The sequence below is a fragment of the Podarcis filfolensis genome, assembly GCF_964270895.1.
Source record: "Podarcis filfolensis genome assembly, chromosome: 2".
NCBI lineage: Eukaryota > Metazoa > Chordata > Lepidosauria > Squamata > Lacertidae > Podarcis > Podarcis filfolensis.
This window is the reverse complement of record NC_139605.1, coordinates 5,505,072-5,532,689: the sequence shown is the minus strand read 5'-3', so window position 1 is coordinate 5,532,689 and position 27,618 is coordinate 5,505,072. Positions and strand designations below refer to the sequence as shown.

The 27,618-nt window shown below is 48.9% G+C and overlaps 2 protein-coding genes across 4 annotated transcripts in view; both read right to left on the bottom strand.

Moving 5' to 3' along the window:
* Positions 1-24,345, bottom strand: part of LOC310758165 (uncharacterized protein) — a 228,098-nt gene extending 203,753 nt beyond the window's left edge. The window contains exons 1-8 of the mRNA XM_083604095.1: positions 24,060-24,345; positions 20,435-20,710; positions 14,854-15,129; positions 11,835-12,122; positions 10,335-10,421; positions 9,590-9,628; positions 8,959-8,991; positions 609-899 (exon numbers count right to left, since the gene is read on the bottom strand). Coding sequence (XP_083460221.1) covers positions 609-899; positions 8,959-8,991; positions 9,590-9,628; positions 10,335-10,421; positions 11,835-12,122; positions 14,854-15,129; positions 20,435-20,710; positions 24,060-24,306 — 1,537 coding nt within the window. The 5' untranslated portion in view covers positions 24,307-24,345. The remainder of the gene's footprint in view (positions 1-608; positions 900-8,958; positions 8,992-9,589; positions 9,629-10,334; positions 10,422-11,834; positions 12,123-14,853; positions 15,130-20,434; positions 20,711-24,059) is intronic.
* Positions 1-27,618, bottom strand: part of LOC310756634 (uncharacterized protein) — an 820,367-nt gene that overhangs the window by 378,205 nt on the left and 414,544 nt on the right. The window lies entirely within an intron of this gene.

The following is a 27,618-nucleotide window of genomic DNA, read 5'->3' as shown; positions in this document are numbered from 1 at the left end:
GAGGCGGGGATCAGATTTTATTCCACTGTAAGCAATGATTATATGGGCTGCACTCGGTCAGTAAAGGACCATCATCTCCCCATCGCTTGTCCCTCAGGCATCTTTCACAGGCTAAGCAAAAAAGCTAATGAGCCCAGGGGGAGGGTTTGTCCTCTGCTGAGTTCAGTGTCTTTACTAACACCAACCCAAAGCTTCCTTATAACATTTTTTAAAATTTATTTACAATGATTATTTTTTTTAACAAAACCGACCAGGTTTAAATCCACTTGCCGGGATTCTTAAGTGGGAAGAGGGCAGTTGTGGCTGTCAGGTCCTCCTTTGGGGGTTCCCCCTGGGGCATCTCCGGGGGGGGGGCGCTGGGAGACCACAATTCTGGACTACGATGAGTCCCCTCTGGCTGGATCTCCCCACTGAATCCCAGACTGGCTTTTGGGGGGAGAGCAGGTCTCCAGAACAGCAGGGAGGGTAGTATCTCCTGCAGATGAGAATATCAGGAGGAGGAAGGAGAGACTAGAAAGCGGACTGGATCCGGATCAGGCAGTGGGCAGCCCCTCCGCTCTCTTTCTACATTCTGCCCACCCCGACTTGTGGCACTCGGGGGTACTCACCGAAGCAGCCCCCCAACAAGAGGGGGAGGAGCAGCAGCGCCCCATCGGCCTCCCCCCTCGCCCCACGCAAAGCCGCTCCTGCCAAGAGGAGGAAGCCCCCCCCCCCGCAATCCGGAGCAAGAGGCGAGATGGGCGGGGCCGAGATGGAGATCCGCCCAATGGGAAAGGAGCCCGGGAGCTCCGGTGGGAAAGTGAAACTGAAAGTTCTCCGCCGGGTGACGCGTTTGCGGGGGAGGGGGAAGTCAGGCAAGGAGGGGAGTCCACGGCGGGGGGGGGGGGCAGAGATGTGCCCTTATTTTGGAGGGAGAGGCGGGCAGAGGGGACTCCGGGTTTTGCCTCAGGCCGCTTCTCTGCAGCGCTTGTTTCTTCCTACTTCTTTTCATGGGGTTCCTCCCCTCCCCCCGTATTGTACTCTGTGAACCGCTCTGAGATCATAGGATGGAAGGGCAGTCTATAAATAAACAAAGCAAATACATTAATTGAAAAAGCAAAGCTTCGTCCTATATGTCAACACACCCTATATTTGTCGCCTCTCTCTCCATAGCCAAGAGGGGGAGCGAGGGAGGGGCAGCCCCCCAAAAAAGAAATCAATAAAGGTAAAGGACCCCTGACAGCTAAGTCCAGTCGGGAATGACTCCGGGGTTGCGGCGCTCATCTCGCTTTAGTGGCCGAGGGAACTGGCGTGCAGCTTCCGGGCCATGTGGCCAGCATGATTAAGCCGCTTCTGGCGAACCAGAGCAGTGCACAGAAACACCGTTTAGCTTCCCGCCGGAGTGGTACCTATTTATCTACTTGCACTTTTGTGCTTTCGAACTGCTAGGTTGGCAGGAGCTGGGACCGAGCAACGGGAGCTTACCCTGTTGCGGGGATTCGAACCGCTGACCTTCTGATCGGCAAGCCCTAGGCTCATCGGCAAAGAGGCTCTGTAACTTGTGTTTCCCTCCTGGCTCTGGAGGAGGGGAATCACAGCCCTGGTTTTTTCTCCTTTCCTCGCTCCTTCTGCGCAGAACGTCTCCTTTGAGCTCCGTCCCAGGGAGGTGGTGGCGCTGGTGGGTCTCAACGGCAGTGGGAAGAGCACCTGCGTGGCACTACTGGAGCGCTTCTATGAGCCCCAGTCTGGGGAGATCCTGCTGGACGGGGTCCCGATCCGGGATTATGAGCACAAGTACCTGCACAGCAAGGTGAGTCGGGGGGCCCACAAAGTGTGGCTGAGATCAAACTCCTGTTTCCCCTTTATTATTTATTGAATTTATATACCGCTGTATACCCTCAGGTCTCAGAATAAAATCATAATATAAAACCACACAATCCATAATCCATTCTTCCTTGTGGAAGATGCAGAAATGGCAAAACTCTACTGGAAGAATAAGAAATCAAGATAACAAGGGTTTTTTTGATAAAAGAATGGAAATGGTTTATTGAATATTTACAGATAAATTGTAAACAGATAAAAACAGTGGCAGGATTATTGTAATAACCTGCAGCTACATAAGAGTATGTAGCTACAGGGAGTTCCAAAGGATTTTAGGGATGTTAGAAAGTTCTCCTTGCCACGGGGATGGCGGTTCTGTTTTTCACTAAACAGGAAGCATCTCTTGCGGCTGTTGAGCCTTGAGAAGGGATGGTTCAGAGGGGATGCAAGAGCCTTCTTCAGATATTTGAAGGGATGGAAGGACCTGCCCCTTCCTGTTCTCTCAGCTTCTCATCTTTCCAACTTTAATTTAGTTCTGTACATTAATGTAGCAATTTGTGGGTTTTGCTTTTAAAAATCTGCATGAAAATTTTTCATTATTTCAGTGCAAATCTCTCCTAATGAACATGTTATTGTCTGCAGATTTGACTGATGCACACATTTTTGCAAGCAATTTCTGCTAATAAAAAGCATTTTTGTAGGCTGTTTTCACTAACATCTTCATTTCTTACTGTTACCGGAAAAATCCGAGGGCTCCCTTGGACAAAAAGTAAAGACACCAACCAGAGTAAATTGAAGCAAATCAGCAGCCTGTAGGCTTGGCCTTTGTTGAAGAAAGACTGTCGCGACAGGGTGCTTGCCTCACTTGCAGGTGAGAGAAAAGACACAGAAAAATGGTGTGCAAGGTCTTATAAAAACTTTTGGAATTCCCATCCTGTAAGTCAAGCCCACCCCCAGAAACATCATGCATACATTACAGAAAGGAGGGGTTGAGGGAGGGGTGGTGGTGGTAACCTGAGTGTCCTGTCACCTGGCTGGTTCCCTTCTCTCCCCCTCCCCATGAGTCACTTCCAGGAGACAAAGGGGAGTTGGCAGTTTCCTGCCCCCAGAGGGAAGATCTGATCATTGTCCTTTGTTTCAGTCCATGCTGAATCCACTCCCATATGCAAGTTCTTTGTGATCTTGATTGTCTTCTGTCTAGGACCATCAGGGTTGGCATAGCAACTGGGCAGGGCTCCTGTGGATGTGCTGGGCTGGCCTGTATCAAACCTTCCCCATTTTGTAGTCCTTCCTTCATGGAGTAAAATAAAAGTAGAACAGTGCAAATCCGATGCATGGTTGATTTTCTATGAATTTATAACAGAAGCGTAGCGTATGTAGTGTGTGAGTGTGAGTGTGTGTGAAGTTTGTACAAACTGGATGATGGGGGGGGGTTTCCTGCTACACTTACACACATTTTTGTAACACTTCGAGTTGGAAAACAGGGTTGCAAAATCCAGAGAACTGTGAATGTTGAAGGTTCGCCTGTGTTTCGGTTCTCATATTGTTTGAGAAGGTGCAAATATGGTGGAGTCTGCTTCAAATGCAAAATGAATCCAATTTCTCTCTAGTCGTCACACTTCATTCTGCCTGCAGGTGGCGCTGGTGGGACAGGAGCCGGTCCTCTTCTCTGGGTCCATATGGGACAATATCGCCTATGGGGTGCAGGATTGCAGCCAAGAAAAGGTGGCGGCTGCGGCAAGAGAAGCCAACGCCTTAGGCTTCATCAATGAGCTGGAAGGAGGGTTCGCCGCAGGTGGGTGAAACCTCTTTCCTCCCATCTCCCTTTGTCTCTGCAAAACTCCACTCTCCTTCCAGAAAAGGCACCTGGCCTGATTCTTACCCTCTCTGAGATAACATGAATTTCTGTGGCCCACTGAATTCCTCCAGGAAAATTGGTGGGGCTCTAGTCCCTTGTGACTGTCAGAATATGAGGTCATCGCAGCTGCAGACAGCTGGCTTGTTGACACCACATGATGGGGCTGACTGTGGGAAACAGTGTTCCAGTCAGTTCACAGGGCAGTTTACCGGAAATTGCTCAGTGTGTAATATGAGACCTTCCTCTTGCGTATGTACAGGAAGTCTCTCTCTTGCTTGCTGAAGTTTGAAGTGAACAGACACGTTTTCTGTAGTGCTGCAAAGTCAGAAATAAAGGATGTAAAAGGACGTTTCTGACTATCTCCTTTCCCTGCCAGGGGGGCAGGAGGGAGGAGGTGTGCATCTCCCACGCTGGGAGGTGTCGCCTCTCGAGACCTAGCCTGGAGTCTGAGGGGATTGCAGCCAGGGAGGTCAACCGGAGATCAAGCCGGGAGCCTGGGAGAGTTGCCAGTTTCTCCCGAGGGGGGGCTTGTTTTCCAGCAGTGACGAGTGAGAATTCCAGGCTCTAAGCCTCAGCTCCTCTTGCCACTGTGCCCGACCCCCACCCAACTGCTCACTCCATCCCATCAAATGAACCCAGGAGTTCGGGATCCTCCTTTACCTGTGACTTCCCTTTTGCACACCTGCCACCACTCCCACCAGGCTTTCTTTTTCCCTCTTCCCACCCCTTCTCTCTTGTTCCTGCCTCCCTGCAGATGTCGGGGAGAAGGGAGGCCAGCTGTCCGCAGGGCAGAAGCAGCGCCTGGCCATCGCTCGAGCCCTGATCCGGAACCCCAAGGTCTTGGTGCTGGATGAGGCCACAAGTGCTCTGGATGTGGAGAGCGAAGCTGCCGTGAGTGTCGGGGGAGGAATTGTGGTGGACATGAGAAGCGTTAGCCATGAGTGGGTGCGGTGGTTTTATATTATTGTAGGGACACGGGTGGCGCTGTGGTCTAAACCACTGAGCCTCTTGGGCTTACCGATCAGAAGGTTGGCAGTTTGAATCCCCGCGACGGGGTGAGCTCCCGTTGCTTGGTCCCTGCTCTTGCCAACCCAGCAGTTCAAAAGCACACCAGTGCAAGTAGATAAATAGGTACCACTCCAGCGGGAAGGTAAACTGCATTTCCGTGTGCTCTGGTTTCCGTCACGGTGTTCTGTTGCCCCAGAAGCGGTTTAGTCCTGCTGCCCACATGACCCGGAAAGCTGTCTGTGGACAAACGCCGGCTCCCTCGGCCTGAAGCGAGATGAGCACCACAACCCCATAGTCACCGTTGACTGGACTTAACCATCCAGGGGTTCTTTGCCATTACCTATGTTATTGATATTTATAATATTAATAAATGGATTTGCATTTTCCAGTGCCAGTCAGCTTTTAGACCTTATCCTTTCAGTTTTTTCCATCATTATTTTTCCAATTTGGCCAACCTTAGGATGACAAAATTATATCTATCCTGGGCCGCATGCTATTCTGCCACCAAAATGCTGGGTTGCCTAACATGGGCAGGGTAATAATAATAATAATAATAATAATAATAATAATAATAATAATGTAGAGCATGCCAAGCTCTATATTCTTGTGTGGGAAAACAGAAGGATTCATAATGCTTACAAACATCTCTCTTAATCTCTGTCTCCGACTCTTTCTCTCTCTTACACACACACACACACACACACACACACACACACACACACACACAGCCAGTGGTTAGTGTGTTAGACTGGGACGCGGGTTCAAATCCCCACACAGCCATGCGGCTCACTGGGTGACCTTGAGCCCATCCCTACCTCTCAGCCTAGGCTACCTCTCAGGGTTGTGAGGAAGAGCCCCATATACGTCACCTTGAGCTTCTTGGAGGAGGGCTGGGATATAAATCTAATTAATAAATAAAATAAATCTAATACAGGGTTTCTGGCTTTTCCTCCTAGATCCAGCAGTCACTGATGAGCGGCCAGGCCAGGGTGGTGCTGGTGATCGCTCACCGGATGCAGACGGTGGAAAACGCGAACAGGATCGTTGTCCTGGAGGGTGGGGGAGGTTGTGGAGGAGGGGACTCACTCTGAGCTGATGAGCCGGAGGGGCCCCTATTACCGCCTGGTGCAAAGGAGCCAGGCTGAGTGACTTCCGCACAGGAGGGGGCAGGGCTGTCAGTAACTTCATCCTCTGGGCTGAGTGGTCTTCTGGGATCCCCCTCTTGAGGTGGTTGTGCGTGTGGCATAACTGCGTTTAGAAGGGGGTCTCTGTGCCTTCTGCTGAGTGGGACCTTGGCCCACAGCCCCAAATTCCTGCCATGATGGGGCTCCTAAGAGACTCACCTAATTGGCTGATCCCTTCCGAGTGCAGAAACTCTGGCTTAGCAAGAAAAGTGGGTGTGAGCCCCACTTTGGAGAGCAATGAAGTGGGGTGCGAAAAGGACTGTGTAGCACCCCTTGTAATCACTATGCAGCTGTTAAATAGCAGACAATTTGGAGTATCAGTATTTGCCCCAGGAGAACTTACCGTATTTTTTGCACCATAACACTCACTTTTTTCCTCCTAAAAAGTAAGGGGAAATGTCTGTGCGTGTTATGGAGGAAATGCCTACGGGTGGCATGCCTACGGATTTTCCTCCTCTAAAAACTACGTGCGTGTTATGGTCAGCTGCGTGTTATAGAGCGAAAAATACGGTAAGCTGTGACTTTGAAAGTCTTGTTCCCAACCTCCCATTTTTGAAGCTCCCCCCCCCCCAAGCTTCTTTCCAAGTAGCATTCCGCTCAGAAGCCCTACTGAGTTCAATAGGGCTTACTCCTAGGTAAGGATTTCATCTTGAGTTGCTTAAATAAGGAGTCTGGCTTCTTTCCCAATCCTGTCTCTTGGTTCTGTATGTCTTAGGTGTTTCTGAGTGTGTTGTAAAAATATCTTAAGGCACTTTTGGTCTCTTGCTGTTGACTGTCCAGAACTACGATGGCATGAAAGTGGTGTTTTGTAAAATAAAATGTGTGCACATAACTTTTTGAGGTTTGAAATTTTGTGTCTCTGGGGAGTTGCAGAATGATGCCTCTTCTAGGGTATGGGAACACAAGAGGCTGCTGGATTAGGCCAAAGGGAGCTCTGGTCCGGGGCTGGACCTACACAGGATCTGGGTGCTTAAAGGACCCATTGGTCTGCCAAATGGCTGCCAGTTTCCTCAGCAAGAGGAGATCCTGCTTTCAAGGGGGGAACAGGAGAAGCTGCCTTATACAGAGTGAGGCCATCTAGCTCAGTATTGTCCACTGACTGGCAGAGGCCTCCGGGGTTTCAGGCAGGAAACCTCATCTCAGTGGGAGAACTTCCTCCTGGGTTTGCGGACTTTCGGGGCAACTCCATCTTGGTCATCTCCCACCACCCCCTGCCCCAGATCAGATATCTATATATTCCTTTTATTATATTCCCAACCCTCCTTTCTTCCGTCCTGGAACCAAAGGCAGCATCCAGGTGGTCCCCAATCCAGGTCCTGAGCAGACTTCACACCCTCTTGGCTTCAGCAACACAGCGGCCTCATGTAACTTAATCCCACCCCTGCAAAACCACAGAATATATCCCCATCTCGCTTTGGACACTTGTTCTTCAGTCACTTTGCAATGGAAGACCAATTATTGGCACCTCTTTGCCAGAGGCTACAAACTCTGAATATTCTCAGGAACCTCAAAATCTCTGGAACTCCTGTGATAAGAGGGAAAGAACTACTAAAGAAGAAGGGGGGGCACTCTTATTTATTTCAGTCAAACAGATATTACAAAAGGAGTAATGATAATAATAATTACATCCAGTGTCTTCAAAGCAAGATGCAGCAAATCCATTGGGTTGGGCAAGAAGAGTCCTGCGGCCCCTGGAGGTCTAAAAAAGTTATTGCATTCTTATTTCTATGAAAGAGTTTCCTGAAGGAATGCCAGTCTATGAGAAGGGAAGGAAGATGGCGGGAATCATATGGAGGGAACCGCAGAGAGGCAAAGTATGATCCTCAACCGACCACAGGTGAAAAAGCAAGAATGTGTGAGATAACAATTACGCAAATTGAAGGCAACAAAACTAGTTTACTTGGAGGAGTTCATGTGGTCTCACTCCCAGTGGGTCACCCCTCCTAGAAGGCTGTGGGGACCAGGCAACAAGTCTCATGAACTGAAGGTCGGCAGCCCAAAAGAAGGGGCTGCTTAAGTCAAACTCTGGCCATGAAGCTCCTGATCTGCCTCTCCTCCTTGGCTGTCAGCAGAATCAGACATTACATCCGTTTAGCCAAAGGCTAAACCTGCCCAAGAGGCAGGAACAACTTAGCCTGTTTCCTGCATAATACACCTAAAGCAGTTCTCAGATGTTGCCTTTCCTTCAATTTGGATGGCAAGCGAGGGACACAAGATTGGGGAAGGGCTTGTGGAGGGAACCACAGCAACAAAGAAGAGAAATCATCAAAATCACTGCAAGTCACGCTCAATCTCCCCTCCCCTTTTAAAAGCTTTTAGTTGTGTTTATCTGGTACATTTCTGATTAATACAAGCACATTTCTGAAAATCAGCTGCAAAGCAAAATAGGCCAAAATCCATCCGAAAAACGTGATTATCCTCAAATTCAAGTTACAGCTGAAGTCAGAGTGGATGACTGAGAGCCAGGATTAAGGAACATCAGAAACAGCATTAAAGGACAGCAGGAGCTCTGAGCCTCTGCAATTCACAGCAAAACCTGGGCAGGCTCCTTCTGGTCTCATCTCACACACCGGGCTGGTATGAAACTGCAGAAATAAAGAACAGGAGTGTTTCAAAAGCCAGCATCATGGTGTGGGGACATCAGCATTACAGAGCTAGTGGGAACCCAAAGGGCATCTAGTCCAGCCTCCCAAGGAAAGCCACCATCCCTCATCATGTCAGATCAGACATGAGATATGCCAGGAGCGTCACCAAAATGGACCTGCAGAGCAAATGCCTGTGGAGGGCAGCTCAAGCAAGTGAGCCAAGCTGCACTCTTTGGGGGAATACCGGAAGGAGAAATCCTTTTCCAGACCCCAAAATGTGACTCCCTCTTATTCAGATACTGGGGAGAACCCATTTGTCAGATGGAGGGGATCCTCTGTGGAGCTTAGATGGACAGACAGAATGAGTCACAACAGCTTTTTCCAGCTCAATGGACACTCTAGATTATGTCACACTTGGAAACCCCAAGGGGGGTAACAGGAGCAGCTTTTCCCCATTTGGGGATGTTCCCCACGAAGTTTTCTGCAAGAGCCCCCCTGTGCCCCCACCTGCATTGCCACTTACCCTTGGCGGAGCTGTCGGACCCCTGGTCGCTTGCTGCAAAAGGGAGGAAACACAGGAGTCAGGATCCCAGGGAGGGAGATCCCATCCCCCTAGCCCTTCTCCTTCCGACCCCATCCCAAATCAGTCTCAATATGGGGAGGGGCCTAAGAAGAGTTCAGGGACAGGCAGCCCGGAGGCAAGGGGGCTCAAGGACAGCAGTGGGGGGAGAAGCAGACACTGGAGGGCAAAGAGAGATGGGCACAGCCTGGCATGGAGGCAGTGGGGGACTAGAGCGGGGGTGGGTGCGATCTGGGCAGGAAGGCAGAAGGGGGGAGTGCAGTGGGTTCCTGACACCCACAGACTTGAGCCGATGAACCAATTCTTTAGCTTCCGGTTTTGGTAGATTAAACCCCCAGAGATCCCTCTCCCCCCCCCCGGCTCTTCCTCCTGCTCCTTCCTGGAGCCCCTCCCTCAGCCGACAGTCTCTCTGCAGCCTCTTCCTGGCCCTGAGGGACCCCCTGCTGTCCACAGACAGGCTGAGCATCAGGGTCTTGGGCTTAAGGACTAGGCCACCACCAGGTTTGGTTTTGTCTGTTTCTAACTCCATGGTGAGAAAAATATGTCAGACAGAGAGAGGGGAGGAGTCACTCACTTGAGGCTGCTTTGTAGGCTAATTTCTCATTCCGTTTCCCTGTGAAGACAAAAGCAGAAGGTCAGAGCTGGAGGGAACCTGCAGAGGCCACTCAAATCCCATTTTGACCATTTGGCTCTCAGATGCTGAAACCTTCCCAGCAGATGCTTCTCCTGTCTCTTCCAAAAACCTCCAATGAAGGGGAGCCCAGAAGCGGAGCTTTTCAAGGAACTCATTTTACAAAGAAGTAGAAAAAATTGAGAAAATTAAATTTAAAAGATCAACCTGGGAAACCAGGCTGTGGACAAATTCCAAGAGGCTGGAAGGAAACATTATCCAGTCCCTTCATTCATTTATTTTCGGATTATTATTTGGTGATTCTCCAAATAAAAATACAAAATGAGAGCACAAAATACATAATAAAACAAAAACAAACCAGTAACTCACATTTAAAAAGCTCAAGGCCTGGTTCGAGAGAAACATTTTTGCCTGGCGCCTAAAGATATGTAAGGAAGGCTCCCTGCTAAGTGTTCACAGGATTGAAGGCTTAGGACTGATTAAAACGTCAGGTGGAAAGTGAATTTCTTGAGCACAGAGTGAGCACAAAGCATCAACCACTATGACTTTTGGTTCATGTTCACAGGGTGTTTTATGGGGAGGGGTCACTGTCGGGATACAAGGAGCAGTTGCCAGGAAGCTCCACCAGCACATTCCCAGTCGGAGGCCAAGACAGGAGAGGCAGCAAAGACATGCAGGGTTTACTTACTGCGGATGAAGAAGATGATCCCAGAGATCACAGCGACAAGCAGGACCACGGCAACCAGAATGGCTCCCACAATGAGCCACAGGTTGACTAAAAGGGGACAAGAGACATTTTTATTCAGACTGGCGGCAGCAGCTCCCCAAGGCCTCAAGCAGGAGATTTGAGTGGAGGTGCTGAGCTATGAGCCCGGGAGGATTTTATGTGTGCAAAGCAGGCCCTCTCTCTCTCTCTCCTCACAGGCCAAGGTCCTCTCTGTAGTGGCCCCAATACAAGGGAGGTTTCCCCCCACCAGAATCCAGCATTAGAGGTCTTCAAAATAACCAATTCATTTAAGGAAGACAGTTGACAGGCACACCTGTTTCATCACAGACTCAAGACTTAACAGCAGGTCTCCTCCTGCTCAGGCGCTTCAGCCTTCTCTGTCATGACCCTGAGAGGAAGGGATTCCCTCCCCTCTGAGACCCCCCAGAGCCCAGCATTACAGGCCTTCAGGGAAGACACAAACCCTTAGGAAGAAGCATCTTGTGTAGGGTTGCCATACGTCCGGTTTTTCCTGGACACGCCCTCTTTTTCAGACTTAAAATGTCTGTCCAGACACATTCTTAAAATGAGGCAAAATGTCCAGGTTTTTTGTTTGTGTAGAATCTCTGGCGTCCGTAGCGCTAGTGAGTGAGCCCTGGTCCCCTCCGCCCTGCCTGGGTGAGTCTTTGGCTCAAGGGCCGCTTCCATAATCCTCGCTTGCCTGCCTGTGAGAAGGAGAGTCTGGGGTGTGGGTGGGGATGTGCGTTCATGTGCTCCTGCTGGGGAAAAGGGAGTCTGGCTCTTAGACATTCTGCTTTGGTTCCTGCAGGCGCAGCTTTCCGGGCGGTGTGTGAGAGACGAGCGTTGTTATTAAAATTCCTGCTTGCTCTTCCCAGAGGTGTGCGGGTGTTAGGGCTGAGTAAGGATGAGTATCAGTTTTTCTAGCTGGGCGCGAGTGTGAGGAGGAGCGAGTGAGAATCTTTTTCACTGTGAAGTACAGTCAGTCAGGGGCTCCCTCTTTTAAGTTCACTGCCCCTTTTTCAGTCACAGGGAGTGTAAGTCAGCCATGTGGAAGAGGTCATTTGATTTTGAGGAAATAACACATCTGCCAACATTCTGTGGCATGACAACTGCTTGGGCTTAAAGGCAAAAAGGTGGCAGCCAGTTTTTACCTATGACATCCAATTTGAGTTCAAAGCCTATGGGACCCTTGCCAGAAAAGGCTGCATCTCTGCTGAAATCTACAGATTCCGATTCAGTTGCTTCCCTCCAGAGCAGCCTTTCTCAACCTGTGGATCCGCAGATGTTGTTGAACTACAACTCCCATCACCCCTAGCTAGCAAGGCCAGAGCTCAGGGATGATGGGAGTTGTAGTCCAACATCATCTGGGGACCCACAGGTTGAGAACCGCTGCTCTAGAGACATAGACAGGATCCAGCTGGGGTTCCCCACCCCTTCCCCTCCTGTCTGTCTGTCTCTCACCTGGCTCCTTCTCCCAGGCCACGTCCAGAGACTTCTCCAGGCTGTCATGCTCCACATGGCACCGGAAGCGCTCCCTCTCCTCGGGGTCGATCTGGACACTGAGCAAGAGATAGTAGGTCCCGTCCGAGTTGGGGGCGACCAATCCTCGGAGGGTGCCCTCCTGCCAGACCTCCCCGTCCTTCACCCAGTTGGCCTCGATTTCCTTGGGGTAGAAGCCGTGGACTTGGCAAACGAGGGTCTCCAGGCCTTCATAGTCTGCCTTCCTGGTCACCTTCACCACCGGAGCCTCTGAAAAAAGGGCCACATTGGGGTTAACAGAGAGACATCCACAACGGGAGCTGGAATGGATCCTGCATTTCTAAGAGCAGAGACCCAAGGGGCAACCTCATCCTGCCTCCCAGAGTGTCAGAATCTCCTCACATCTACAGAAATTAAAAAGAACTGCAAATAAATGGGATTCCTCAACCTCCCTTGGCATCTTCCCCAGTCAGTGTCTACGGTGGAACTGTTGTTAGATGGTTTATCCTTTGCTTGCCAGAGCAGACTCCTTTGGGAGGGAGGACTGGATACAGATTAAATTCATTTATCATCCTGAAAAGCTCCAACACTATTTGTGGTTCCAAGATTGTCCCAGGGAGCTGATCCTGGTTCCTCTCTTGAGGGAGAAGAAATGCTGGACTCGCTGCTCTGTTTTCCAGGACTTTTCAGCTCCATAGTTAGTGAACAAAGCCAACAGCCCTGGGAAAGACAGAGCTCCTTTCTAGTTCTCCCGCCTGCCCTTGTTGTCACCCTTGAAAATGCTTCATTGTGGCTTTTGGTGCGAAATCCTCAACCTCAACAAATATGCTCAGGGTCTCTGGGGTGAATTATCACCAGGCCCCATAGATGAATTTGCTCAGATCTCTCTAAGCACGGCTAATAAGTATGTGTCAGTCCTCAAAAAGGGAGGGTGCTAGAATTATTTCATTTTGAATTAATGTTAATATCAGCAAAGCTAATAGAGTCAGGAAGAAAGCCAGTCAAAACACTTGATCATTTGATTGGCACCTGTGCCAGATTCCTGAAGGCAGAAGAGTGGACTGTACCATTTCAAGGCACGGGGTTGCTGAAGATGAAACTTCTGAATGTTCCCCATGGGAAAAAGTAAAATTGCTCACAAATAAAAAATATAAGAAGGTAGAAGAGGGAATTCCCATACTGTTTCACTATGTGCAGGTTTTCTGCTTCTAGGCCACGAGTGACTAATCTACAGATTTAGTGAGGGGGCGGCATCCATATTTCATGGGCTCCCCCCACATTTTCTATTTTAAAAAAGGTTAATTAATTTAGTTTTAAAGACTTTCCCATTAGGTATGTAGGGGGAGACGGGGCACATTGATGCAAGGGGCACATTGATACACCAACAATATTTCAATATTGAGACACTAAAATGTGTCTATACATGTGTGAGTATGACAGTTGCGACCTCGCTACCCACCAGTCCGCCATTGGCGTTTGACGAGAGTAGGTGTGTTTTTAGCGTGGCCAACTAAAAAATTATGTGAAATGTAAAAGTGTTCCAATGCTGTTTATTGTTGTTTAGTTAAGATTCTAAAATACCAAAGGTAAATTATCCCACTCAGTAATCAGGATTATATATGATTTTTAAATAAGTTCAGTGGTTTTATGAATTGTTGGTTTTCTGAAAATGTCCGTTGGGGCACTTTGATACACTAAGACACGGGGCACATTGATACGTATAAAAGTGCCCCGCTAGTGTACGATAGTGTCCCAATATACAAGTTTGCATGAAATCTCTAAACTGATTTCCTACTCATGAAATTTGAAAAGAAAAAAACTGTTGTTGACTATGTGGCCAAAGTCATTTCTAAGTATAATAGGACTGATTATCAAGTATCATATCTGAGGAAATACCCAGAATCTTGTATGTTTGTCTTCCCCATTGTAGAAGATAAGGCAAGCGTTGATTTCAAGGATGCTGTTTTGCAGTTGCCAAAACCAAATTTCTCAAAGGGCACATCTCAAACATCATCTCTTTATACTTTTTCTTTTGACTTCAGTGTATATAGAATGTTCTATAGAAGCTAAATGTTAAGGAAATGTCTTAATTTTATAAGCATTTTGTTTATATTACTATTTTTTGACTACCTAATGTGAGTTCTTATACTTTTTAAAGTTTTTCCAAAGTTTTTTTAAATTGATTTGTTTGAGGAAAGATTAATATAAGTTTTGAAGTTTTGTTAAGAAAACCTGCCATAAAGTCTATGATATGTGTGAAACACTTAGTTTTGATACGTAATTTAGATTTTAAAGTAACAAATTGTAGGGCTGAATATGATCTCTCACAATATGATCTCTCACAATAATTTTTTTCATTCTTTTTTGTAAATAATTACAATTCTCATACAATTTATGCTTTGTATCAAAGAGCTCCATTCACTGTATCAAAGTGCTCCGTAGGTAGAACAGAATGATACAAACCCCATTTTTTACTCGTCATTATATTCTCATTATCTTCTAACTTTAATGGTTCTTTTGATTGCTATTATAATACTAAATAGGTATGCCATGCATAAAGCAATTTTTTTAATCATTTGACTCATTTTGGTACATAAAATATGAGATTGAATTTTTCTGCATCAATCTGCCCCCCTTTCCCCTACCCAAGTGTGAAGGCAAAAGGTTTTTCTGTATCCTGCCTCAAATCTGTCCATTTCATTTTTATTTTTTTACTGAATTTAAAACGCATTTTGCTTTCTCGGCCCCTCCCCCCACTTGTCTTTTGCCATCCCATATTCTAGCCAAAGGGGCATGGGGGGCTGTTTTTAAGCATCTCCCCCCATTGTGGTCTGAAGTGACCCCTTTTCTCCTCCCAGAGGCCCAAACTTCTTTCTGCCTCCCCCACCAAGAAAAGTGTTTGGTTTTTTGGTCCAGAAAGGAAGACGGTTAAGGGGGGGAGGGGAGCTTGTAGGGAAACTGCCCCACTGAGCCCCCTCCCCTCCCCTCTGCCCCCCCTCACCTGTCCTCAGCAGAGTCTCATTCCCGTAGTCCAGGTATCTCTGCAGCCACTCAATGCATTCCTCCTCCAGGTAGGCCTTCTGGTACTGCTTCCGGGCCAATTCAGCATCCCACTTCCTCTTGCTCGCTTCGGCCTCCGTCTGGGCTGCCGTCCAGGTGAGGGTCTCCTTGTCAAAGGCGAGGAAGTCTCTCCCGTCGTAGCTGTACTGCCAATACCCTCCTTTGCGCCCGTCTGACCTCAGCTCACAGCCGTACATCCACTGAAGGGTGTGGATCCCTGGAAGGACCAGAAGAGGCCCAGGAGGTCAGGGGGGGTCAGAGCAGCCCCTCCCCCATCAGCAAAAGAGCCCAGGAAAAAGGATTTATTTCCCTCAGACTCAGGGAAGAGGCAGCAGTGAGAGGGGAGAAAAATCAACCAGCATTGTATCTTTCTGAAGGCTCATCCGCGTAACACGTTCCCTGAGGGAAACACTACAATCCTGAGCCTCTAAAGCCCCCCTTTAATTGCCCCCCCTCTCTCATCTCCTCACACTCTCCCCCCCCAATTCCCAGTGGATTCTCCCAACTCCCTGGAGGCGGGGGAGGGGTGGGGTTTCCCTCCCTGTCCAACAGGAGCATCCCTTGCAGGGTCAGAGGTCACAGTCTGTCCCTCTTTCCCCCCAGCTCTGCTCCTCTGGATCTTGCCCCTTTTGGAGGGACACCTCAGCTGCCCCCCCCCCGAAAGAGGAAAGGGGCAACATGGAAGGGGGACACCCACACATTGGGGGCCCTTTCAAGAGAGAAGGTCTCCTCTTCCCCTCCATCTCTCTCCCCCCAGCTTCTCCATATCAAGGACCTTTTCCCTAAAAGGAGGGAAGTCATGGAAGGGCCTTTGGAAAAAGAAGTTTCCTCATAGCCTGGGAGGGAAAGGGAAGCCGCAAGGGGGGTTTGCCCCACTTCAAAATGGCCCCCTTTCTCAGCAGAAGCCAGGCTGCCCTTGTCAAAGATGGCGGGTCCTTGCACCCTCCTGCCCACCCCAGGGGGCTACCACCAAATCTTCAGAACAACAGCAACATTTAAAAAGTTATCCCCCATTATCCCCCCCCCAAATTTCATTTTAGTTGTGTTGTCTTCGGAATGAATCATTTTGTAGTCCCATAATCCTTAAATGGAACAGATCATTTTGATTCTCCCATTAGATGTTACATATATTTGTCCTTGCATATTTACTTGAAGGTAAGTCACACTGAGTGGGGTTGGACTTACTACCAAGTAAACATGCAGAGGATCGGGTAGTTACAACTGTGAAATAAAATAAAATAAAATCTGTTTGTGATCCTGGCTGGCCACACACCGGGACTAGCCCATTTCTGAACTCTCTTGTTGAGGGACTCTTTCCTGGCAGTCAGTTCCATGGGGTAAGGCAGGTTTTTAAGAAGAGCAACTACCAGGTGTGGGGGGCCCGTTCTCTATCAGCCCCCCAGAAGGTGGAGTGAGGAGTCCAGACAACCTGAAGGATTCTGAAAGGCTCCAAGGAGAAAGGGGGGCTGACAGCCAGCATCCCTGGGGGGCCCCCATCTCCCTGTGGAATAAGGAATAGGGACACCATCCTTCCTTCCTGCCGTCTCCAGCACTGCAGACCCCGGCCGCCCCCCACCCCCAGTTCACCAGGGCAGTGGGGAGGACGAGGAGGCAGAGGGAAGAAGTTTCATGGGGGGGGACTCATAGCTGTGCTTATTCTGGGGTCATGATTGCAGCAGACTGGGGGGGCACATTGGCACCTCAATAATGCAGCTACAATAAACTTGCTGCCTGGGACAGGTATTAAGGCACATGAGCACAGAGTCATCAAAGTTTCAGGGAAACTCCCCCCCCCCCATTTCAAAATTGGCAGTGCCATGGCTGGATTTCCAACTGGATTCCCAGCTCTTTGCTCTCTTCCAGGATCCCTCCCTATTACTCCTTTGCCACAAAGCCAATGCCAACGGTGCCAGGGAGAGAGCCAAGCGTCATCTGGCATCCTTGTTTTGTGCCACAAATAACAGGCAGGGGGGAGGGAAGACATCTGTGCCTGCCACTGCAGAGTCTTTTTTCGTGTAATTTTCCATTATTGTGTCCCCCCTGCCCTGCAATACAAGTACTTTTGTACACTGGTGCCTTGGTTCCCAAACACCGAAAACCCAGGGAGGCCTCACTTTGGACAACCCTAAGTCTGAGTATGGGCTGAATGTAAACTCCTCGCTCTGGATTAACCTGCAGTCTTCAGATCAAGTAATTCGCTTATTTAGCTTATGTGGGTAGCAATTTAAGATTTTAAGGAGGTTTTCTCACCACTGCTGTATCGCAATCACCATCTTTTCCCCCATGTTAAATCTTTTTTGCAGTTTCTAAATGAAAGGCTGTGATATAGTGTGGTACTTTGGTTCTCAAACGGCTTGGTTCCCAAGCGCCAAAAACCCAGAAGTAAGTGTTCCGGTTTTTAAATGTTTTTCGGAAGCCGAACATCCGGTGCAGCTGTCGGCTATTGTTTGCGGGGCACCTGCACCAATCCGAAGCTGCGTCTTGGTTTTCGAACATTTCGGAAGTCAAACGGACTTCTGGAATGGATTAAGTTTGAGAACCAAGGTACAACTGTATTTGGCGCTTTTGTTTTTGCTACAGCTGTACCTCTGGTTGCGGACACGATCCGTTCCGGGGTGCCGTTCGCACCCCGAAATGTCCGTAACCAGAGTGGCGCTTCTGCGCATGTGTAAATACCTCCGGGTTTGCCGTGTTCTTAACCTGAAAAAAACGCAACATGAAGCGTTCGCAAGAAGAGGCATGACTGTATTTATTTTGCGTTTTTGTGGCTTTTTCGGTTAATTTGTTTTCGTTTCTGTGTGGAACCCAGTTCAGCTACTGATACAATTTATTGACTGTGTGACTGCGGAAATGGATAAAAGCCCCCCATCCAAACAATGACTATCATCAGTGCAGGTTAGAAATTTTTATCATCTACAATACTGTCTTATTCTTTTTATAGTGCAGTACATTGATTATTGCTTTCATTTTATAGACCAATGGTCTCGTTAGATAGTGAAATTTGTGTTAAATTGCTGTTTTAGGGGTTGCTTTTAAAAGTCTGGAACGGATTAATCCGTTTTGCATTACTTTCTATGGAAAGCGCACCTTGGTTTTGGAACGCTTTGGTTTTGGAAAGGACTTCCAGAACGAATTAAGTTTGAGAACCAAGGTACCACTGTATAATATTAAGCAAGTGATGCATTGGAGGGATTTGAACCCAGGTTCAAGGACAACTGAAAGGTAACTGTGCTCATGGAGTGGAATATAAAGATATAAATGATGGAACAAACAGATGTTTGTAAATGTGTGCCTAAACACACGTTGGCTATATACTAAATTCTTTGCTCCTGGTGAAAATAATTAAATGCTGATGTTAAGCCAACTTGTTGCTTTTCAAAAGGCCATGCCTCTTCCCTTTGATGCTCAGCACCACCAGGGCAGTCTATGCTGCGAAGAGCTGGGAGCTTTCCTGGGGAGAGGACAGACCTGGAGGACAGACCTTGCTTGGCTGCTCTTTGCCCCCCAGAGCTGAGTGCCCCTTCCCTGCCCCACCTCCCTCGGCTCCTGCAAGGAAGCGCAGGAGAGAGGAGGAGAGACCAGGAGTCTGTGTCCTGTGGCTCCCAGGCCAGAGAACTTGGAAGTGAGGCATCAAGGGGTCTCCTGGGGGCACAGGGGGAAGAAGGGGGCACAGCATGTCTGCCAGTATCTCAGCCCAAGGCAGCCGGACATTCAGACAGAGCAGTTTCCTCACGGCTCACTTTTCAGAGATGGCACTTGGACTGGATTCATAATCAAAGATCTGGGGTGGTATCTAATGCAACCCCTACTCAGAGTAGACCCACTGAAGTGAGTTGGCATTTCTGTTTTTAATGCACTGATTTCAATGAGTCTAATCTAAATATAATAGTATTGGATGCAACCCTGTGTGTACTAAAAATGTCAAACACCTGCCCTAGCTCTCACTTTCAATAAATACTGAATTTTTGGTACCTGCTAAAAAAAATAATCCTGTTTAGACAAGCCTACCCAGATGCCTAGAAAGTTGAGGTAATTCTAATCTGTTTTAGTAGTTTAACTTCCTGTGTTTTAAAGTATGGTTGTGAGTTTTTCTTAATTTTACTGGGGGGGGGGTTACAATCAATAAGTGTTATTTAAATAAATAAATAAATAGTATTTTTTGATGTTTTATGTACATTCTATGGATTTTTTTCCTGATTTTTATTATAACTTTCCAGGTTGTATACTATCTTGATACAGTTTTGTGGGAAATACATATTGTAAATACTTTAATAAAACCTTCAGTCGATTGATAATAAAAGAAGAGCTGGTTTACATTAGCTAGTTGATGTCCACCTAATAAATCCTTCATCAAAGAGGGCATGATCCTTCTATCTGCTACTCTTCATGCTGCACCTCTAGTGTCCCATTTTACAGATCCACAACATGCTAATGCTCGTGACTTTTAAATCTGCTCTTCAATTCCAGTATCTGAAGCATTGATGTGGTGTTTTCACTTGGCAGGTGGCATCACCCGGCACCCGCTGAGACCCCAGACCCCTGGCAGGGCCCACAGGTGCTGAGGACCCAGCCCTGTCTCCTCTAGGCCAGCCAGCAGGGTCAGCAGACAGCCATTTTGATTTCCCACAACAAAACCATGGAGAGAAGCTACGTCCGGCACCCCAAGACAGGATGGGAAATGGCAATGGTTGCTCCTGGCCATGTACAGAGTTCTGCTGCTCTTATTAGAGGTTACTGCCCACACACTTCCACTGCACTTCTCTGCTTGTGTGGTGGCACCTCAGTAAAACCACTTCTGGCTGTTTGTACCAGAGTTTTCCCTGGAGGCAGACATTTCAGAAGAAAATTTTAAAATAAAGTAAGTACTGGAGGAGGGGGGGCCTTGGGGGCTCTTGTCTACCCCTCCACTCCAGCTGATCACCATGCCTGTTATTTTAACCATGTATTTGCCACTCTGACCCCCAAAACCCAGTCCATTCATGTTCCTTAAAAAGGCTTCTCTTTCAACACTGTGCCTGGGAGAGGGAGGGGCTTGGTGATGGTCAGAAGGGTCAGCCAATCAGCACCTCTGTCTGGGCAGCTGGCTTCTCCTTAAGCAGGACCAGAACTCAAGGCTTGCTTGTCTCAGCCTCAGGATCCCCACCCTTCTCTCCCCCCCCCCCAGAGGAAAATGAACTAGACAGATTTCCACCTCAGAAGGCCCAGGCCAAGCCTAGCATGGAAGGAAGGGCAGGCAATGGAGACATTTCCTTGCTAGGATGTGCAGGTCCAGAGAGGGTCCTACTGGGGGGGGGGTGTCTCTGCCCTCCAAGTCTCGTTCTCTGTCCCCCCCACCCCACCCCATCCCAGCCCCCATTAAGACCTTCATGAAGGGAAGGGGAGATGCCTCTGGCCTGGTGGAGACCCCCACCCTCCATTTCCTTTCCTCCCAGCAGCCCCCTCCCTGCAATTCTGGCCCCTGGAGGGAAGGATACTGGGGGGGGGGGAGGTGTGACTCTGTTCCTCTCCTGCCTTCCACTCACCTCCGCTCTGGTTGTAGCGATTCTGCAGAGTCTGCAGATCCACCCTGAACGACAGCTCAGCGCCCCGAACATACTGAGTGTTCCTGTTCCAGTACTGAGGATCCTCTTTTTCCACCTTCCTTATCCAGGGGACACTAGGCAGCCGCTCCCTGGTGTCACTGTCATACTGAACAAATTGCTGGTCATCCACGTACCCCACAGAAATGAACTGGGGCAGCCCCTGGCCAGGCTCAGACACGGCTGTGGCAAAGTAGCGCAGGGAGTGAGAAGTGGAGCCTGGAAAGGAAGAGAAAAGGGGGCAGAGAGTTAGGGGTCCTGCAAATGAAGGCAGCAGCCTAATCCTGCTGTATTGCAGGCAGCAGCCCTGAATTAGGAGATCCAAAGTTCAGCAGGGTTTGGGGGAGATTGTAGACTTGCCTTTAAACACAGAGGAGGCAGAGCAGAGGGAGCCTAAGAATCAGAGAGTTGGAAGAGGGAAAGATATAAACAAAAGGTCTGACCTGGGTCTTGCTTCCTGGGCTCTGGGAGGCTTTGGCAAGATCTGGGAACTCAGGACAGCCCCACAAGATCCCGTGAGAACCTGCCAGAGTCTCTTATGCAAGGCAGAGAACTTCAGAACTCTTTTGGTACTGGGAAACCTTGCACAAAAAGAGCTCTCTGCCTTCTGCATATATAATTGGTGTGGTTCCAGCATACAGCTGAAGTCCTTCAAGCGAAATTCATTCCAGTTTCCTGCACTTTCCACCAGTTTTCCAGGGAGATGTCAAGTTAATTGGCCTGCAATTTCCGAGATCCTTCCTGGACCCCATTTTGACAATTGGTACTTAAAATGGTTCAATGTTGCAATCTTTCAATGGTCTGAGCTGCCACCCACAGAGCGGGTTCCCCCCTTGAGAAAGAAGGCCCCCCAGGGATAGCAGGGGCAGGAGGGCAAATGCAGCTTGGGGGTCAGGTCTCAACGTGTGGCCCCACATCCCCTTTCCCCACACTTGCCCCTTCACGAGATCGAACACAGGAAGGGGGACAGAGCTCTGGCCACCAGGGGGCCTAATGAGTCTCCACAGCAGATCCCCATCAGAAGCAATTACTAACTTTTGTGGACGTCCATCAGCAGATTTTGCTGTTTCTGCTCACTCACCACACTCCTTCACCCTCTTCCCGAGTCACAGTGAATGTGTACTAAGGGGGCTGTGTGCCTCCTTTGTGCAGGAGTAAAGAGCCAAGGCTCCATGGTCCTCGTAATCTTCTCTAGGGTACAGGATGAGCCCCACAGAGAGGGCCCCCCAAGACAGCTGCAGCCCCTTAATTCCCACCCTGGGCTCCTTTGGGAGGAAGGTGGGGATATAAACTCCATTTTAAAAGATGACTCTGTCAGTACCAAGAAAGGCCTCACAGATTTGGGCATAAGGATGAGGCCTTCCTTCCAACACCTGTCCCATTTTCTGCCTAGAGATTATCCAAGACCCACAGAAACAGCTCACAGAGACTTGGGGAGGGAGGGAGCTCATCACAGGCTTTCAGCATCATACCTGAGGCTTCTGCCCCCACCAGGACACCCCCTCTGAGGGAAAAGCTGAGTCGAGTTCAGCGAGAGATGGGGCATTTCCCTGGCGAAAGGTAAGAGTGGCACAGTGCTAAAAGGGGAAGAGTAGGCCAATACCCCCCAAACCCCACACTTTTAATAGGCTGTCAATCAAATCAACCAAAGGTCATGTTTTTGCCTGATTTAGTCAAAAGATGTATAATGAAGGTGCCAGGCGAACCTCCCTGGGGAGAGCCTTCCAGACGGGGAGCCACTGCAGAGAAGGCCCTGTTCTCGCATTGCTGCCACCCTCTGCCCTCCGGACCTCTAGAGAAGGAGGCACAGGAAGGAGGGCCTCAGAAAATGATCTCAGGGTCCAGGTAGGTTCATATAGAAAGAGGTGGTCCTTGAGGACCCATCATATCCTGTGAAAATTGTCTTGAATGCACTTTGGGCAACTTCACCCTCAAGGAGGAAGAAGCCCGCTTGAGTTTGCCCAGTGACTCATCTCAAAACAACTAGGAAACTAAAATAAAAACCATAGACAGGACTCTGAGGGTCCAGCCCCCCCCCCCCGATGCTGGCATCTCAACTGCAGCATCCATGGCAGATGGCCATACAACCTCTGCTAACAAATCTCCAAGGAAGTAGAATCTACCATCTTCTGAGGGAGATCCACTGTGGAAAACAAAGTTCAAGGAAGCGAAAACCTGCAAGATGTGTTTGCTTGAATTACATACGCCGTGATGGTGTGTGGACTCTGCTACCTCCCTCCGGCTCGGTTTCCTTTCAGGCAAGATCAAATGGGACCCACGTCTAAGACCCTCCCCTCCCAGGACAGGGGCTCCCCCCACTTCAAACCACAAGAGCTCAGAGCAAGGCTGCCTCTGGTTGTGGCATCTGGCTAAACAACACAGGCAGTTCTGCTCAGTGGTCGGGAGACAAAGAGCCACAAAATGAGTCACACTTGAGTCCCCAAAATGAGGAGGAATCTGAAGGAAGCAGTGGTCTCCACCACCCTTTGCCCAGCCCTGTAGTAGACACAGTGAGGGGGCAGCCCCCCATATGGAGAGGGTTCAAGAGAGAAATAACAGATCTTACTCTTCAGTTCTTAAAGCTTTTAAATTACTTTGAGAATTTTTATGCAACAAGCAACTTTTAAACTAAAGATAGTATTATATTCATACCATTTTCCATTAGAGAACCACAAAAGCCATTTACAATAAAGATTCAAGTACGTAGCCATGTTGGTCTGACGCAGTCAAAATAAAAAAATAAAAAAATTGTCCAGTAGCACCTTAGAGACCAACTAAGTTTGCTCTGGGTACAGTATAAGCTTTCGTGTGCATGCACACTTCTTCAGATACACAGTGTACAAAACGTAGTGAAAGGGGCTGTACAGGAACGGCACAGAGGAGCCCCCTGCATAATTTAAAAAATCTACATTTTTGACAGGCAACAGGAAGGGGTTTTTTGGAGGGGTTACAATTGTAAAGCAGGAGAACCTGATTATGAATGTGCCTGTGAAAGGGAACTTCTGAACAAAACAACATTGGGAATTGCGGGTGGGGACCCCTTATTCAGACGTTTCCCCCCGCAATGAAGTCAGCTCTACACGCGTCCAGCTCCCACCCCCAGGCTGGGCTCCAGGGTTTTTAGCGGAGTTTTCAGAGCGGCTGAGGGTTAGAAGAGGGAAAGTAAAAAATAGAAGAGGGAAGACCTGTACTCTGTCTGTCTGTCTGTCTGTCTGTCTGTCACGCACACACTCACACTCAAACACAAACAAACCAGAGTCTACACGAAGCTGCGGGGGGCGGGACAGGCGAGTCCCTTTCCCCCCCATGAATCCTGCCAACACCTTCAAGCTTCGTTTTGTTCTTTGCTTGAGTCACGAGCCCAGGAGTGAAGCGGCCCCTGCCCCGGGCGGCATACAAAACAAGCCCCAAGTCTGGGAAACAGATGCCCCAAGTCTGGGAAACAGAACACCCCCCCGATCGCCCTTTCAGTGCCCACGAAATGCAATTCTCAAAGAGTGGTGCCCCCCCCCCAAAAAGGGCTTAGTGGAAATTGTTTTCTCCCCCCGCCCCAGAGCCCAGTCCTTACCTGCGCAGTCCAGGAGCAGCAGCAGGTGGGCAGCCGCCCCCAGGATCAGGGGGGGCCAGCGGAGGAGGACCCCCATCTCCCCCAAAGCGAAGCTCCTTTTTCCTCCTCTTACTCCAGCGACGTCCTTCTCCCTCCGACTCTGAGACCCGCTCTCTGCCCCGCCTGCGGAACCAGCAGCAGAGCGAGCCGGGATTGGGCGAGGGGGAAAAGTTCCACCAATCGGAAATCTGCGCGCAGATTGCGGCATCGGTCGCCAGGCAGAATTCGAAGCGCAAGTCTGGCAGCGAGGCTGGAGAGGGAAAGAGAAAGTGACTGAAGCTCCTCGCTGGGAGTCGCCGCCTCCCTCCCTCTGCCCCCCCTCCCCCCGGCAGCTCTGCCTGTCCTGCCCTGCAGGGAGGGCGGAGGGGGGTGGCCACGGGAGGATCCCAGGTTCTATCCCCGCATCTACAGGGGGTTCTGGGAATGCCCCCCCTCTGAAACTGGGGGGAGGGGCTGTGAGATCCCGAGCGAGGTGGACTCGTGGCCCAAGTCAGTGCAGAACAGCCTCCTGGGTCCTATTTCTAAAAAGCCCTTGCATGGCTTCAAAGATGGCTCCCTTCTTCCTCCACTGCCAGAGGCAGTAAATGCATTCGCATCCCACTCGCTGGGTGTCCCTCCCGTCCCCCTTGCATGCTTCCTTACTGGGACATCTGGGTGGCCACTGGGAGACCGCCATGCTGGACTCGATGGGCTCCTTGGGTGTGATCCAGCAGCCCGGCTCTTCTCCTGTGACCCTCTATCTAGTGGCAGGGGGTTCCGGCGGTTAACTGTGTGCCTTGTAAAGAAATGCTCAGTGCTGCAACTAGGGCTGAACCTTAGGGTTGAAGTCAAAACACACAGAGAGACACACACAGAGAGCGAGCCCCCTTTGCACAGCAAGACCCAGCGGCTGCCAAGCCTCTTCTGGAAGGCCCTGAGCCAAGGCTGGGTGCTTGGCCCAGAGAGTGCTTGGCCCACATCCCACTTCCAGAAGCCTGAACCTTTGGAACATGAGCTAAGCATGGGACACACAGAGAAGCTGCTGCCTTTTCCAAGAAATCAGGAGAGAGACAAGCAGTGGCCGCTCCTTCCCCAGGTACAAGGAAGATTTTGATTGAAGTCGGAAGGTAAAGAATTATTTGGGAGTTCTCTTTTTCCCAAGCTGCATGATCTCTGTCATCCCCATTTCCCCTTGTCTGATGCAGAAAAGAGAGAGAGAGAGACATTATCCTAGCAGAACTGAATGATACTTGTATATAATAAACAAATGGAATAAATATACTAGAAGAATATACAGGAAAAGTTATAAACAAACTGTGCAACAAAATTAAGACAATAGAAAAATTACAATGAGAATGATTGGAAGTTTCTTTCAGAAGACTTTATTAGATAAGACATAATGTTATAACCAATATTCATTTCTTATTGTTAACTCTCTTTTGTTTTTTTATTTTTATTTTCTTTATCTTTTATCTTTTTTCTCTTATAATTTTGTTGTAACTATTTGTAACATATATGTAAGCTGATATTTTAAATCAATAAAGACGATTTTTTTAAAAAAAGGAATCTTGCCTTTCTCAGAGACTGGGTGCTGTGTGACAGTATATTCAAAGCATATATGAAGAAAACAGCCCCCATAATCTTTTGCAGAAAGGGGGAGACTGTGGGACAGTTAGACCAGCGTCTAGAGTCAGTGATGGGCTGGATGAGGGTCAACAAACTGAACCTCCCTCCCCAAACAAGGCGCAAATGCTGCTCAGGGAGATGCCATTCGCCCCGTCCCAAACATTGACAGACGTGACAGATAGTTCACATTTTGTTCTGTTGCTGCAGGATATCTCTTGGATGGCTTTAAAAGAGGTTGAGACTAATTCATGGAGGAGGAGGAGGAGAGGGCTATGGATGCCCCCCAGCCATGATGGCTCTGCTCTTGCTCCCCCTTTGGAGGCAGCCATGCTTCCAGAAGAGGCATCATCCAGTCGTCCATTGTGAGGATGGGATGCTGCACTTGAGGGACCTTTGGCCGGATCCAGCCAGGCTCTTCTTCTTGTTTCCCCTGTAAAAGTGACTCTCTCAGAGTCCGTTCTCTTCTTGGCCATTATTCACAGCAACAATTCGGGGTTGCAAGATAAGCCCCTGTGAAGAAGGAGGCTGGCTGTTTTGAGGGGGGCTCTCCAGGACCCACTTTTGGGACTCAATGGGCTCAGTCACCTCAGGGACGTCAAGCTTCACTTTTCACCTGCTCCATCTAGTTTTTCTGGACAGGGATAGTCTGCCCACAAGGATCCATGTTCTGCTCACCTCCTGACAGGATTATTGCAATATATGTTGTTTTCCCCAATACAGTAGGGAGGCTTCAGCTGCTACAAGATAAACCTGACAGGATTTTCACTGCCACAGATCATTTAAACCAAATCTCACCAGGGCCAAAAGCCCCTCTGCCTGTTTGTCTGGTTCTGAGTTCAATTCAAAGTGCTAGTCTTGTTCTAGAAAGTCCTCGGTGGCTTGAGGCTCCTTCTCCTCCCCTGCTCTCCTCTGTGGAGGCTTTTCTTCCCTTCTTCCTGGAGGTGGAGTGGGCGGCGACAACAACAACAACTAACGGCCAGGAGGAAAATGTTCTTCACAGACTATTTAAATTTTTTACAGGACTTTAGACATTATTTTCCCCTGTTCTTGATATCATGTGGAAACAGCAACGAGTCTTCTTGCCCCTTAAAGGCTAACAAATAGATTATGGCATAAGAAACATCCTTGGTGTGTTTCTCCGTTCCAAACTGGATTGTTTCCCAGGAGACTTTGCCCCCTTCTGCCTCCCTCAGCAACCTCTGAGTCAGGTGGGAAAGTCCCAGGGCAGTTCCCAGAACAAGGCCTTTTTATTTTAAATGTTTGTTTTCATTTTTACTTATAAGATGAATAGCTGAGGGTGCAGTAAAGAGTCTTGGGCGAGTTACAATAAACTAAATCTCGTTTGCATGCCAAGCTAGCAAATAGATTTCAAGTACTGTAACTGCATCTCAGGCTGCTTGACTGACATTTCTCACAGAAATTGAAAAACGGAGGCAGATTTTGCTGAGAAAGTACTCGTCCTTCATTAACACTGGGGTTTGTGTGTTTTTGTGTGTGTTTCCAGGGCGGATTCCTGCCCTCACGTTCTCTCTCTGCCACAAGACACCCTCATCCATTTCTCTACAGTCTCATTTGTATTTTCTCACTTTCTCATTTTCTCGATCCTCCGCTGCCCCCTGCCGGCTGTTTTCTTCCCCAGCTGAAATGGAAATCAGGTGATTTCTAAGAAATCCTTCAAGTCACGGGTTGCAAAAAAAAGGTCAAGGTTCCCACATATGTCACAGATTTGCAATCATTGAAAATGTGTGCAAGACAGTAAGAGCCATGGCAAAATGATACAGGCAACTCCCCACATGCACGCGATATACTTGCACACAACCAGAAGGCCTTGTGAGCAGACCCTCCCCAGAGCCCAAAGAGGATGTGTGCTCAGGCCAAGCCAACCACTTCTTCCTTGGAGGGAGGGCAAAATGCC